At 50.0% G+C, this 13,081-nt stretch overlaps 1 protein-coding gene across 8 annotated transcripts in view; it reads left to right on the forward strand.

Annotated features, from left to right (window-relative positions):
* The window catches only part of Kdm2b (lysine demethylase 2B), a 126,183-nt gene that overhangs the window by 43,687 nt on the left and 69,415 nt on the right, over positions 1-13,081 (forward strand). For all 8 annotated transcript variants that reach the window (XM_032886515.1, XM_032886511.1, XM_032886512.1 and 5 more), the window contains 3 exons: positions 324-417; positions 1,288-1,441; positions 7,905-8,020. In XM_032886515.1, coding sequence (XP_032742406.1) covers positions 324-417; positions 1,288-1,441; positions 7,905-8,020 — 364 coding nt within the window. The remainder of the gene's footprint in view (positions 1-323; positions 418-1,287; positions 1,442-7,904; positions 8,021-13,081) is intronic.

Consider the following 13,081-nt stretch of genomic DNA (forward strand, 5'->3'; position numbering starts at 1 on the left):
GCCAGGGGTGGGGGTGGGGGGTGGGGTAAAGGTCGAAACTGATAGTGGCCCGTGGGTTGCCATTTCTCTTGGGAACCTGGAAGCCTAGATGCTGTGTGTGAGCATCTATGGTGGGTGACCCAGGCTCGAGATTTGTCACCTGATTACAGGGGCATCCCCCAGGAGGGGAAACTCCACTTCGATTTTGTCTCAGTTCTTTAAAAATTCCCCATCTGCCTCCTTTGTAAAAGGGCGTCAAGTCAGGTGGCTCTGTCTGCCGCGGTTGCTTGCCACGTGTGATTTGAGGCTGACTTGTGTTTTCTGCCCCGACTCCTGCACTTCAGGTACTGTCTGATGAGCGTGAAGGGCTGTTTCACCGACTTCCACATTGACTTTGGAGGCACCTCCGTGTGGTACCATGTTTTCCGTGGCGGGAAGGTGAGTGCCCCTAGTATCTCTGGCTTCTGTATGCATAGAGAGTCTTGCTATTCCCTTCCTCTCCCCCTTGCTCAGCCACTTAGGGCCACTTTATCCCCTGGGACCACCTCCTGGCTCTCTGTCTCCTACAGGAGGGGAGGGTCACCCATTCATGCCTCCTCCTCTGTTTTCAGCTCTAGGGAGCTCCAGCATAAAGTTCCTCAGCTTTGGGTCTGCTCTGCCGTGGGACTTTTAACTTCAAAGTAGGAGGCGGCCACCGCCTGCCTCTCTAAGCAAGACATTTTACACCAGCGTTAGATAGAATAGCACTCTGAAAGGGAAGTAGTAGGGTGTACATCCAGGGAACCTGTGCTCTGTTTCCTTTGGCGTCTGGTGTCCCTGCACGGATGAAGGTCCTTCTTGAGAGTGCCCATGTGTCTGGCTCCTGTGGGTCTTCTCCTACCTTCCTTAGAAACAGCGGTGTTGGGAGAGATTCTGGGAGGAAGTCAACCCACTTGATTCCAGATGTTTTCCCCCCCTCCGAAGTGAGCGCAGGCTGAATTTATTTATTGGGCGAGTTTATCATACATCTTTCACTCCTTAACCCACCCCCACCCCCACTCCCCACCTCCTAGACAAGTCTGTGGCTTGGGAGAAAAAAAAAAAAAATTCTGCAGGGAGTGTTCCTGCCTTGGTATTTCAGTTGGAATGGGGATAACCCCAAAGGTAGCCAGAACCCCCTCTCTGCTTTGAGCCCTGCTTCGGGAGCCCAGACAGACAGATGCCCCCCTCCTCCATGTCTCTCCCCAAGTGGGTGGGGCTCTCTTGGTTTTGTTCCAAGCCTGGAAGAAATCAGAGACTCCAGCCTAACTGTTTCCTTTTGCTCCCAAGATCTTTTGGCTGATCCCTCCAACCCTGCACAACTTGGCTCTGTATGAGGAGTGGGTGCTGTCTGGCAAACAGAGTGACATCTTTCTGGGAGACCGCGTGGAACGCTGCCAAAGAATTGAGCTGAAGCAAGGCTACACATTTTTCATCCCTTCTGGTAGGTTCCCGGATGGTTGGCCTGGGGTCAGTCAACCACCGGCTCCCCCAATATTTGGAGCAGCTCCCTGCAGTCCTGTGGTCTCGGCCAGGGTTGAAGGCCGAGCGAGGATGTCTGTGGGCCTTGGAATTCGATGAGCCTTTGGTGTGCCCTGAGGGGAGCAAGTCTCAGGTTCCAGAGAAAGCCTGAGTTACCATACCAGTGAAGAAGCCTCAGGTCCTTCCTCTGGGGACATCTGAATGTCTTTCTTGGGCCTTCCTCTAGAGTAGCAGTTCTCAACCCAAGGGTTTTGACCCTTTTGGAGGTCAAATGACCCTTCATAAGGGTCTCCTATCTGAAACCCTGCACATTAGATATTTACACTATGATCTATAACAGTAGCACAATTACAGTTGTGAAATAGCAACAAAAATAATTTTATGGTTGAGGCTCACCACAACATGAGGAACCATATTAAAGGGTTACAGCATTAGGAAGGTTGAGAATCATTACTCTGGAGGTTTCTGTGGGAAGACAGTGTGGTCCTTAGGTACTGTGTGCCTTGCTCCACAGATACACACACACACAGTGAGACACAGACACATAGTGAGATACAGAAGAGACACACAGTGAGACAGATACAGACATACACAGAGTGAGACACAGACACACACACAAACACAGTGAGACAGACACATACACAGTGAGACACAAACACATACAGTGAGACACAGACACACACACAAACACAGTGAGACAGACACATACACAGTGAGACACACACACAGTGAGACACAAACACATACAGTGAGACACAGACACACAGTGAGACACACATAGAGACAGCGAGACAGAGACACAGTGAGTTACACACACAGTAATACACAGAGACACAGACATGTGAGATACACACACTCCGTCAAGTCCACATGTTGTGTACCTCTTAGGAATCAGACTTTGGAAGACATGTCAACCAGAAGACAGACTAGCAGCAAACTGTTGACTGAAAGGAATCTGAAGGAGAATTGTGGGAGTTGTCAGCTAAAGGAGGTTGATCCTAGTATGCCTTGTGGGTACCAAAACCAGTCTCTCAGGGAGCAGAAAGACCCAGTTCAAGCCAGTGATCGGTAGTACACACCTTTAACACCAGGGAGGCATAGGCAGGCAGACCTCTGAGTTCAAGGCCAGCCTGGGCTACAGAGCAAGTTCCAGGACTTCCAGGGCTGCAAAGAGAAACTCTTGTTTGGAAAAACAAACAAAAAACAACGTAGTACAGTGTGATACTGTGTAAAGAGTTGCTACATTGTATTCTTTATGTAAAGAAAAGAAAAAGGGCCTTTGTATGGTCATTACAGAAACAGTTTTCCCCCCTGAGCCTTTATGACTTATGGATGGTTGAATATATTATATAAACAGTATCCTGTTGGATGAACAGATAGAAATATATTTCAAAGAAAGAGTGGTACTTAGAGCCTGATAGAGGTGCATCTGAAAATCTACCTGCATCGCTTTTATTTTTTTAATTTGTTGCTGCTAGGTAACATTAAAAGATAGGAATTTTGTTCTAATTCTGTATGTGTTTTATGCGTGTGTCAGAGGTTGAGTGTGGAGGCCGCAGGATAGCTTGTGGGAATTTTCTGTTTTCCACCATGTGGGTCCTAGGGATCAAACTCAGGTCATCGTCTTTGGTGGCAAGTATACTTACCTGCTGGGCCATCTTGCTGTCCCCAAGATTGAAACTTTTATTCCCTAGACCTAGGTGTCTAGGCAGGGTCTAACGTAACCTAGATTGACTTTGATTTCATTATGTAGCTGAGAAAGGTCTTCCAGCTCCCGATCCTCTTGCCTCTACTTCCAAAATGGTGGGATTACAGGCATGTGGCATCGTATCTAGTTTGAGACAGAGATTTGATATATAACCCAGGGTGCGATAGAACTCATGAACCTCTCCCTTTTAAATGTCTGGACCACAGACATATAGCATAATGACCAGCCTCTCAGTGAATTTGTCTTTCTGTCTCTGTCTCTCTCTTTCTGTGTGTGTGTGTCTGTCTGTCTGTCTGTCTGTCTGTCTGTCGGTCTGTCGGTCTGTCGGTCTGTTTTTGTGCCTGTCTGTTTGCCTGCCTGCCTTTATTGAGAAATGAACCCAGGGTCTCATCCCCTGGGTAAGTGCTCTACCAAACCAACTATAATACTTCTGACACTCACTCCCTAGTGACTTGGGACGTGCGCTCTGCTGCCTTAGGCCCTAAGTGTCCCCTGTTTCTGTCTCTTTGAGAGCTTGTAGGATGCTGGTGGGTTAGAGTGGTTTAGGGTGTGCCGTCTTTTCTTCTGTGTCTGAGTGCGAAGGAGTCCAAGGCTGGTTTCTTTCCAGTCTCTGTCCCTTGGAAGGTCAGGCGAGCTCCATGGAAGAGGAAGATCATTGAAATTGACCCAAGCTGGCTTCGAACTGGTTCTGTGCTTAAAGCCCTTCGCACAGCAAATGTTCTTAGAGCCACACTGGTTTCAGACAATGAGCAAGGGGCTGAGGAGATGTAGCGAACACTCCCTCCCTCCTGGCTGCATCCAGCCAGGTGGCAACTATGGTGTTTAGTCCCAGTATGGGGACCCTGTTAGGTATACCTGAGAGTGGCAATGTCTGAGCATTTTGCAGTCAAGAGGCTTAGGCTGCTCTTAACGTATTCCCTATGTTTGCCTTGGAATAAGAACCATCCCGTGGGAACCACTTCCTCCTGAGGCAGGAGGAGGCTACTCTGGGCTGCTGAATGTTCCTTGTGTCAAGAGACAGTTTACCTGGGTGTGGTAGTGCATATCTTTAATCCCAGCACTTGGAGGTAGAGTCAGATGGATCTCTATGAGTTTGAAGCTGTGCTGGTCTACATAGGTGCTAAAGGCCAGCCAATGCTATCCAGTGTGATCCTGTCTTTAAAAAAAAAAAAAATCGGGTGGGTGGGAGTGGAAGCATCCTCATAGAAGCAGGGGAAGGGGTTGGGATTTAGCTCAGTGGTAGAGCGCTTGCCTAGGAAGCGCCAAGGCCCTGGGTTCGATCCCCAGCTCCAAAAAAAAAAAAAAAAGGAAACGTTCGGTCCCCAGATCTAAAAAAAAAAAAAAGTAAATAAATACATAAAATATCCGAGAAAATTAAAATTAAAAAAAAATCATAATGAGAGACAATGAACCACTTGGAGCCAACAAGGCAGTAATGGTGATGGTTATAACATGATTGGGCCTTTGATAGTCCACCCTTATAAACCGGGTACAGCACAGGGTAGAATGTGAAGCAGGTGACCCGCAGAGCGTGCTGGAGGCACAGGAAACTTGGCAATTACTGCTTGGCTTTGGTGTTTCGGGACCAGGTAATATTGGGGCCTGGCTTGTATATCATCTCCATATGTTGAGAGGAGGAAAGCAATCCAGATTCTCAGGTAAAATCTCTCATTTCGTAACGTGAGGTAGATCAAGCGTAACATGCCCTTGGGTCAGATGCCGCCTGCGGTTTGCTAGTCAGCGCCAGCCGGGGCCAGGGGCTGGGGGTAGGGCACTCACGGAATTTGTGAGGTCATCACTACAGCAACTGCAAAAATGGAGGCAGATGTGCCAAGGGGCTTGTAGACTGCATCCTGAGCTCTGGGGTTGTTGTTCTTGGCCCCCTCAAGTCCCAGAAATCACCCAGGCAGTGGGTTTCGTGGGTCACTGTGTTCCTTCCACGTCTGCCTCTGTCCCTGGTTGCTCGGCCTGAATATGCTAAGATGTTTATTGCCTTCACAGTGCTGACGGCCGATGCTGGCCTCTCCTGCCCAGTTATAACCCAGGACACCATTCTAGGCTTCCCACAATATTGTCGTGAGTGAGCCGTCCTCCGGAGAATGGGGAGAGATGAAGTCTTGAACACCGCGGTTTCCCTTTTTGTCTCCCTCTAAGGGCCTCATTGAGACAGGGAAGCAAATGTGAGCTGGGCTGGAGAGGAACTGGGCGGCCATTTTAATCCAAGGCAGCCTGCCTGGTCCACCTGTGATACCCTAGGATGGGAAGGAAAGTTGGTAGAAGCTTCTAGCAGCCCTTGAACAGCTGGCATACAGATTCTCTGCCTACTGACAGGGGGATCTGTCTTCTGTTCACACTCTGTGGTAGATGTAAGTCTTGTGAGCCTGCTGGAGAGTCTGGGTTAATCAGTACGTATTAACGTAGGCGCCGTCCTTTTCCAAACTGATGTCAATGGTGACTGCTTGTAGCAGTTGAGTTCCCCACAAGGAAGGTAGTACAGTCTTCAGGTGGGCACACATAGCAGAACAGGGATGTTTTCATGGGGAGAGTCTGGAACCAGGTTCCCTAAGTTCAGACTTGGGTAGAGGGAAGAATGGTGTCTTAGTTAGGGTTTTACTGCAGTGAACCGACACCATGACCAAGACAACTCTTAAAAGAACAACATTTAACTAGGGCTGTCTTACAGGCTCAGAGGTTCAGTCCATTATCATCAAGGCAGGAGCATGGCAGCATCTAGGCTCCAGGCAGGCATGGTGCAGGAGGAGCTGGGAATTCTACATCTACATCTGAAGGCTGCTAGAAGACTGGCTTCCAGGCAGCTAGGATGAGGGTCTTAAAGCCCACCAGCACAGTGACACACCTACTCCAACAAGGCCACACCTCCAAATAGTGCCACTCCCTGGGCCGAGCATAGGCAAACCATGACAGGCAGCCATGTGAAGTGTAGGAACAGGATCTTGAGAGTCCAGACACCCTCAGCCCAATTTGAGGAAGTGTTTCCGTCTCAATCACAGTGGTACTGTCAACTGTAGCAGACCCATCTGGTGGCTCCGTTCCCCACAGCGGGTGTAGATCATAAGCCTGAGAACTGATGTCTCAACTCTCCTGGGAGAGAGCTGGAACTGTTTGGTATTCCAGAATTTTCAGTGTATTTCTCTGTTGCTTCCCCTTGTGCTCCCATGCCTGTTTCCTAGAACTCGGGGGCAAGGCAGAAATAGCTGTTTCCCTTGCCGGTTAGTGCTGCTCCTTTATTCAGCAAGGGACTCGTGTGTGTGTGTGTGTGTGTGTGTGTGTGTGTGTGTGTGTGTGTGTGTGTGTGTGTGTGTGTGTGTGTGTGTGTGTGTGTATGTGTGTGTGTGTGTGTGTGTGTTGTGTGTGTGTGTGTGTGTATATGTGTGTGTGTGTGTGTGTGTATGTGTGTGTTTGTGTGTGTGTATGTGTATGTGTGTATGAGTGTGTGTGTATGTATGTGTGTGTGTATGAGTATGTGTGTGTGTGTGCATTTGTGTGTGTGTGTGTGTGTGTGTGTGTTTGAGGCAGGGTTTCTCTGTGTAGCCACTACTGCCCTGGAATTCGAGGTGTAGACCAGGCTGGCCTTGAATTCAGAGATCTGCCCACCTCTGCTGAAATTAAAGATGTGAAGCACCGCTGCCAGCCGCTAGGGCCTCTCTCAACCTTGCGGATTGCAGAAACTGTTAAGCTCTGTGCCCTCTGGCTCCAGCTCTAGGGACCACACTGACTTCTCTGCACTGGCAACCGTGACCAGTCTCAGTGGAGATATGACACTGTTAACTAAAGTCTCCATCAATGAGGCAGAGGCTAACTCTCTGGGTTCAAAATCCGTACAGACGACTAAGCTTCAACACACCCCGTTTCTTCTCCTGTAGGTTGTAGTTGGAAAGAGATGGCTTCTATAAGAATGAATAAACTGGGCTGGAGAGATGACTCAGTGGTTAAGAGCACCGACTGCTCTTCCAGAGGTCCTGAGTTCAAATCCCAGCAACCACATGGTGGCTCACAGCCATCTGTAAAGAGATCTGATGCCCTCTTCTGGTGTATCTGAAGACAGCTACAGTGTACTTATATATAATAAATAAATAAAAAAAAAAAAAAAAAAAGAATGAATAAACCAAGGCCTGTGTTGGGAGTGCACCACGGGAGGCCACAAGTGTGGCCTTGTGCAGAAGGGACGCCTGTCACAGCACTTAGTACAGGAGGAAGAATGGGCGGGGGAAGCGGAGATGGGGGTACAAGCATCCTGAGACCAAGGAAATGACTTGGAAATGGGTCTGGGAGGATTTCATGCAAACGGTGTACCCGGGCTCTGTAATCATTGCTCTGAGCGGTCCCATATGAGCCCTCCGGGACCAGTGTTCCAAGGAATGACTAAGAAAAAAGGCTGAGGAGAGACGTACAGCCCGGGAGGGTCCTCCTACCTCCTGACTGTGCATGAGTGCTGGGACCAGGGCCATATGTTCCTGGCAACAGCCACGTCCCGGTGGGAAGGTCTGATCCCCCAAGTCTTCAAGACCGGCACTTTGCCTGCAGCAGTCCAGCACCTGCCTTGAGTCAGCCAGGGTCTCTGGGGGTTGCTGGCTGCATCGCTTGGGCTGCCTGGGAGCCTTGGTGTCCATATCACATGTCCTCGCACCTCCGTGTCCCCTGCGCCCTCCTGTCTTCTAGAGGAGTCAGGGCTCACCCTCCCTCTGCCCTCCCTCAGGTTGGATCCATGCAGTGTACACGCCCGTGGACTCTCTGGTGTTCGGCGGGAACATCCTGCACAGCTTCAACGTGCCCATGCAGCTGCGCATCTACGAGATCGAGGACAGGACCCGGGTAAGCGGCACCTTCCTTCCCCGGTGCGCGTGCTGGCCTCTCTCCATGACACCTCTTCGGTTTTCTCTCCCTCCTGTCTCAGTCTGGGGCCTTGATTCTTCTCTGCAGTGACCATCCCCAAGACAAGAACCAGTCCCCAATTCCCGGGAGTCTCTGTTCAAGCTCAGGCCGCAGGTAGCCAGAATCCCCAGTGGAAAAGCTGGCCATCATGACTGTACACGTCTATAATCTCAGCACTTGGGAAGTGTAGGCAGAAGGATCAGAAGTTCAAGGCCAGCCAGAGCTATGTAGGGTGGGACCAGTCTGAGCTATGTTTTCTCATTGAAAAACAAGAAACCCAAAACAACACCAACCACTTTCCCGCAACCACGGTTGATCTGTCTGTACCTGAACAAGTGTCTGTGTGTCTGTGTGTGTAGCTTGAGGAAACAGCAGGAAGTGGGAAGAGTCCAGGGTGTGTGGAGCTTTTCTGTTGTTCTTGTTGCGGAAGTTTGCCGGGCGTGGGGAGGCTCTGAAGAAAGCCCAGCCTGGTCCAAAAATCACATCTCTCCCAAGCATTTCCTTGGGAAACTGAAATCTGGTGGTGAGGAAGCCTGTGTCCGGGTCTCTCGTCCTGTTTCTGAGCGCTGGGACCGCAGCTTCCCTGTGTCCATCCTCACTGACAACTCAGGACACCATTTCTCAGCTGTGAAATCTCTCCCAAGGGCCATATGTGCTTTTTGTTCTCAAGTTTCCCCTGAATTATCTTTGAGGTTAGGACTTGGCCACCCTCATTCCAGTGCTTTGGCCTGACCCATGTCCCCAGGCATTTGAGACAGGTTCAAGGGTGAGGAACTGAAGCCCTGGGATTAAAAGGGCCTATTTATTTGTAGTCTCTCTTTCTTTTTTTAAATGTGCCTATTTAATGATTTTTTTTAATTGAGATATAACCCACATGCCATAAAATTCGCCATTTGAACTGTACAGAATTAGCCATCATCACTAATTCTAGCACATTTCACGCACCCCCAACACACCGTGGAACCCCCGTACCCATTAGCAGTCATCCCTCTTTTCCTCTTTCTCCACCCCTGACAGCCCCGATATAACCTTCAGTCTCGATGAATTTGCCAGTTGGGGACATTTGCTAAGGACGGAATCATGTAATATGTGGCCTTTCATATCTGGACTCTGTCACTCAGCATGATGTGTTCAAGGTACATTCCTATTCTAGCCACTGCCAGCCCATCTCATAACGGAGTAGAACTCCATTGCATGGACAGACCACATGCCGTTTCTACTCTGGATTTGCCTCTGGCTTTTTGGCCGGCAAGAAGTGTTGGACTCTATAAAGAAATACCTCAAATGGCTCTGGTCAGAATGTATCTTTCTGGTCTTGTTTTCAGGTCTCCGTTTTCACAGATTGATACAGTGAGTCAAACAGAGGGAGGTGTTGAGAGTGCCCAGGGCATGCTTGAATTTCCAGTTTCACGTTGTCCTGGGCCAAGAGCCTATGCAGACGCCTCATTTCATAGACTTCTTCCCCTTCCCACTGGCACCTCTCTAGAAAGGTCACCACAGCCCAGATCTGTAGCACGAGCTCTGCGCTGTTCAGGAGAAAAGCACTGTTTGGGCACAGATAGTGACTTTCCAGTCTGAGTCAAATGCTCTCTGGGCTCCAGCCAACTGTTCTTTGGCCAGCCCTGAAAAAAACAGTCCATTTTGTGAGCAGCAGACCAGCAGGTGTGGATAGAAACCCAGCGCTCTAGAGGCGAGGTCAGACCCAGACTTTCCAGGCAATTCCTGAAAGCCGGAATCGGACTGGGATTTCTCAAGACTTTGGCAACTTGCTGGGTAGCTGTCCCCTACCATGGGAATATGATTGTGCATCTCAGTGCCTCTGCTCCCCCCCCCACACACACACACTCCCCTCATCCCAGTCCATAACTCCCAGGAGCCCGGTTCCTCCAACCGGTGTCACTCAAGGCAGGAGTCGTGGTAATAGACCCGCCCCCAACTCTCCCACTGTGGCCTGCTGTTTGCACTGGGGAAGAGTCTCACCCCATCCAGATGAACATCAGCTCCCTCCCCCAAGAGCCCTCATCCTCAGTCTCTAAGGGGGAACCCATCTGGCTTCTCCAAAAGCAGGCTGTTGGCTTGAGGGTTGGGGGAGGGATGGCTGAGAGGCAGGCTGGGCTGCAGGCAACAGCAGGCTCTTAATCTGCCTTGATTTCTGGTCTTCGGAGAGGGGCTTGGCTCCAAGGCCCAATTGTTTCTGTCTTAGGAGCCAACAGCAGACAAAGGGCCCTGGAGAGAGAGGCCTGGAAGCCGGATAAAATGCCAGGACTACTTGTGAGCCTATACTGCTCAGTCCTTCCCATCCCTTTCCTTTAAGAAGGCTATGAGCATTTAAAAATAGTTTGTCCCGGCCGTGTTCTAAAACATGGCTTGGCGTGGAAACAAATGAAGGAGGTTGGTCGGAGAAAACTCAGACTGTATGAGTTCCCCGCCCTCTGTGTGGGTTTGATTTCAGAAAAGGTGTTTCGCCTTTATAGCTCTAGGTGGCGGCGGGCTGGGCTATCTAGACCCAAAACTGTAAAGTTCTCCCACGTTTAGGAAATATTTTCATTTTTCTGGGCTCCACTTAACTCCGCAGGGCCGTCCCTCCCTCCCTTATAAGGCGGTGCAAGCAGGTGCCGGCCTCTGGGGACCCGATAGGGCATCCTTTCCTTCCTGCAAATCTGCTCTGCAGATAACGAGTAATAGAGCTAGACCAGGGGCCGCCGTGAGCTTGCCATAACCAAGTCACCGCCACCACCGTGACATTTAGCTCCAGTTAGCTACGGAGGAGAGAATGGCCCAGGTGATCACTCATCGATCTGCTGTCTTTCTTACACGTATCTTTTCTTTCCTTAATGGCTCTAGTGAAACCAACTTTCCCCGAAAAGGTAATGCCTCAGCCAACCCTTCCGTTCCCTCCCTTTGCAGCCAGTGACTCTGTTTGGAAACCGCAAATTATTTACCTTTCCTCTTCCTCCCTCCCACCACCTGGATTTTTATTTTTTTTTTTTTTTTTGTTCCCTCATTGATTTTTTTTTTTCCAGGAGACAAAGTTTACCATACTCCCGCCCACCCTCGAATTTTAATTCCTTAAGACCTGGGCCTCGTGGGAGCGCAGGGGTCCTATCAACTTCCCTCCAAAGGCCGCTTAACTCTCGGGTGACTCAGGCCTCTGAGGAGTGGGTTAGGCCCGCGAGTTCCCTGAAATGGGCCTCTGGACCGCCAGTCGGACCCCTGAGATCCACTGTTGATTAACTGCCCTCTAGGCTGGGCACAGGGCCCTCTTTGTCACTGCCTTACCCTTTGTTTCGGACAGAGATTGGTTAACAACTCAATTTGGTGAGGCTCCAAGTGTGTCACCATGTAATGTTGAGCAATCGTGTGTTTAATGTTCCCGGGCCTGTGGCCGAAAGCTTTTGAAGGCGAAGGGTAGAAGGCGACAACCGTTTGTAAGTTTATTATTATTATTATTATTTTTTTTTTTTTTGCAAAATTTTTTTCCTGGGTTGGGGATTTAGCTCAGTGGTAGAGCACTTGCCTAGCAAGCGCAAGGCCCTGGGTTCGGTCCCCAGCTCCGAAAAAAAGAATAGGGAAAAAAAAAAATTGTTTTTTCCTGCAGTCCTCTCTTGAAAAAAAAAAAGAACCCTCCCCACCCCCACCCCCAAAAAAAAAAAAAAAAAAAAAAAAAAAAAAAAAAAAAAACAACCCAGCCAAAAAACTAAACCAAGTTGAAATCTTTCATCTGTCTTTGTCTTCACCCAACTAGTTTCCCTTGGGTTCAGCAACAGAGAGGAGAGAGTTGCCTTCCTCTCCTGAAATACAGCCCCTTCCTCTAATTTCCCCCTCCAAACCAGAAGGATTCGCTGGTGTCACAGTGCCCCTCCACGGCACAGTGGTGGCGTGGGCAGCCTCAAATTTTTTTGAAAAGCGAAGAGTTTGGTCCATGATGTCTACCATTGGGAGTTGTGAAACCGGGGTTCTGTCTTCCTCTGCCTGGGATCTTAGGGATTGGCAATTTGTTTGGAAATCCTTTGACCCAGTGTCTGGATTAGGGATGGGGCTGAGCCTCTCCCCTCAAGCGTTTCATCCTCAGGAAGTCTCAGGAAGTCGAGATCTACCTGAAACTCAAGAGCCCCGCCCCCCGTGTAGACCCAGGGGGCTCTGATCAGTAACCTTGAAACTGGGCTTCTCAGAAAATAGCTGGAGCCAAGGAAAACGCTACAGTACACTCCCTCCTCCGCGCATCTTCCCCAGGAGCTGAAAAGCATGCGGCGGCCATGATCTCATTCCTAAACACCTCACCCACCACAGCAAGGAAATCAAACGCACCCAGTCCGCAGGAGGAAGAGGTTGGGCCTGAAGTGGGGCAAGGGGTTGAGAGCCAAGAGGTTAGCTGAGGTACCTGAGGAGCAGAAGACAGAGGCGGGGAGGTCTTTTCCACCTGGGTGCTTAGAGAATACAGGAAAAACACATTGAAGGTCACGGATTGGGTTGGCTCTTGTTTGAGTTTTGTTGAGGAGGGGAATGCAATGCTGTCAGCCTAGAAGGGGCACCTGGGGGTAGGGGGTGCTCGATGAAGGATGAGAAAGGTCAGGAGGGAGCGCTCTGACCTTCACAGATACCTTCTTGGAAAAAGAGAAAGTTGGGGAGTCTCATGGGGACGTTCAAGACCCACTGGGCAGTGCTTGGAGGAGGGAGGCACCCCACAGTGGGCCATGAGCTCACCTTACTAGGCCTTACTGCTTCCGTGGCCTTTCATGCAGCTTCTAGAAGGTTCCTCCATACTGACGCCATCTATGGGGAGTATTCCTCTTTCCTTTCTTTCATGGCCAGTTCCTGTGCAGGCCCTGCACTGCTACCGTCAGAATTCCCTTGAGGTCCCCACATTTTACAGTTCTTACATGCACTGCCTCTGCTCATCTAAGAAGCAGCCAAGAGGGCTCCCTGTTGTTGCTCTGCCATGAGACCCCAGAGTTCCCCCCGGCCCCGCTGCCCCATGATAAGATGTTGGTCACAGTGGGG

Source organism: Rattus rattus, chromosome 16 (genome assembly GCF_011064425.1).
Source record: "Rattus rattus isolate New Zealand chromosome 16, Rrattus_CSIRO_v1, whole genome shotgun sequence".
Lineage (NCBI taxonomy): Eukaryota > Metazoa > Chordata > Mammalia > Rodentia > Muridae > Rattus > Rattus rattus.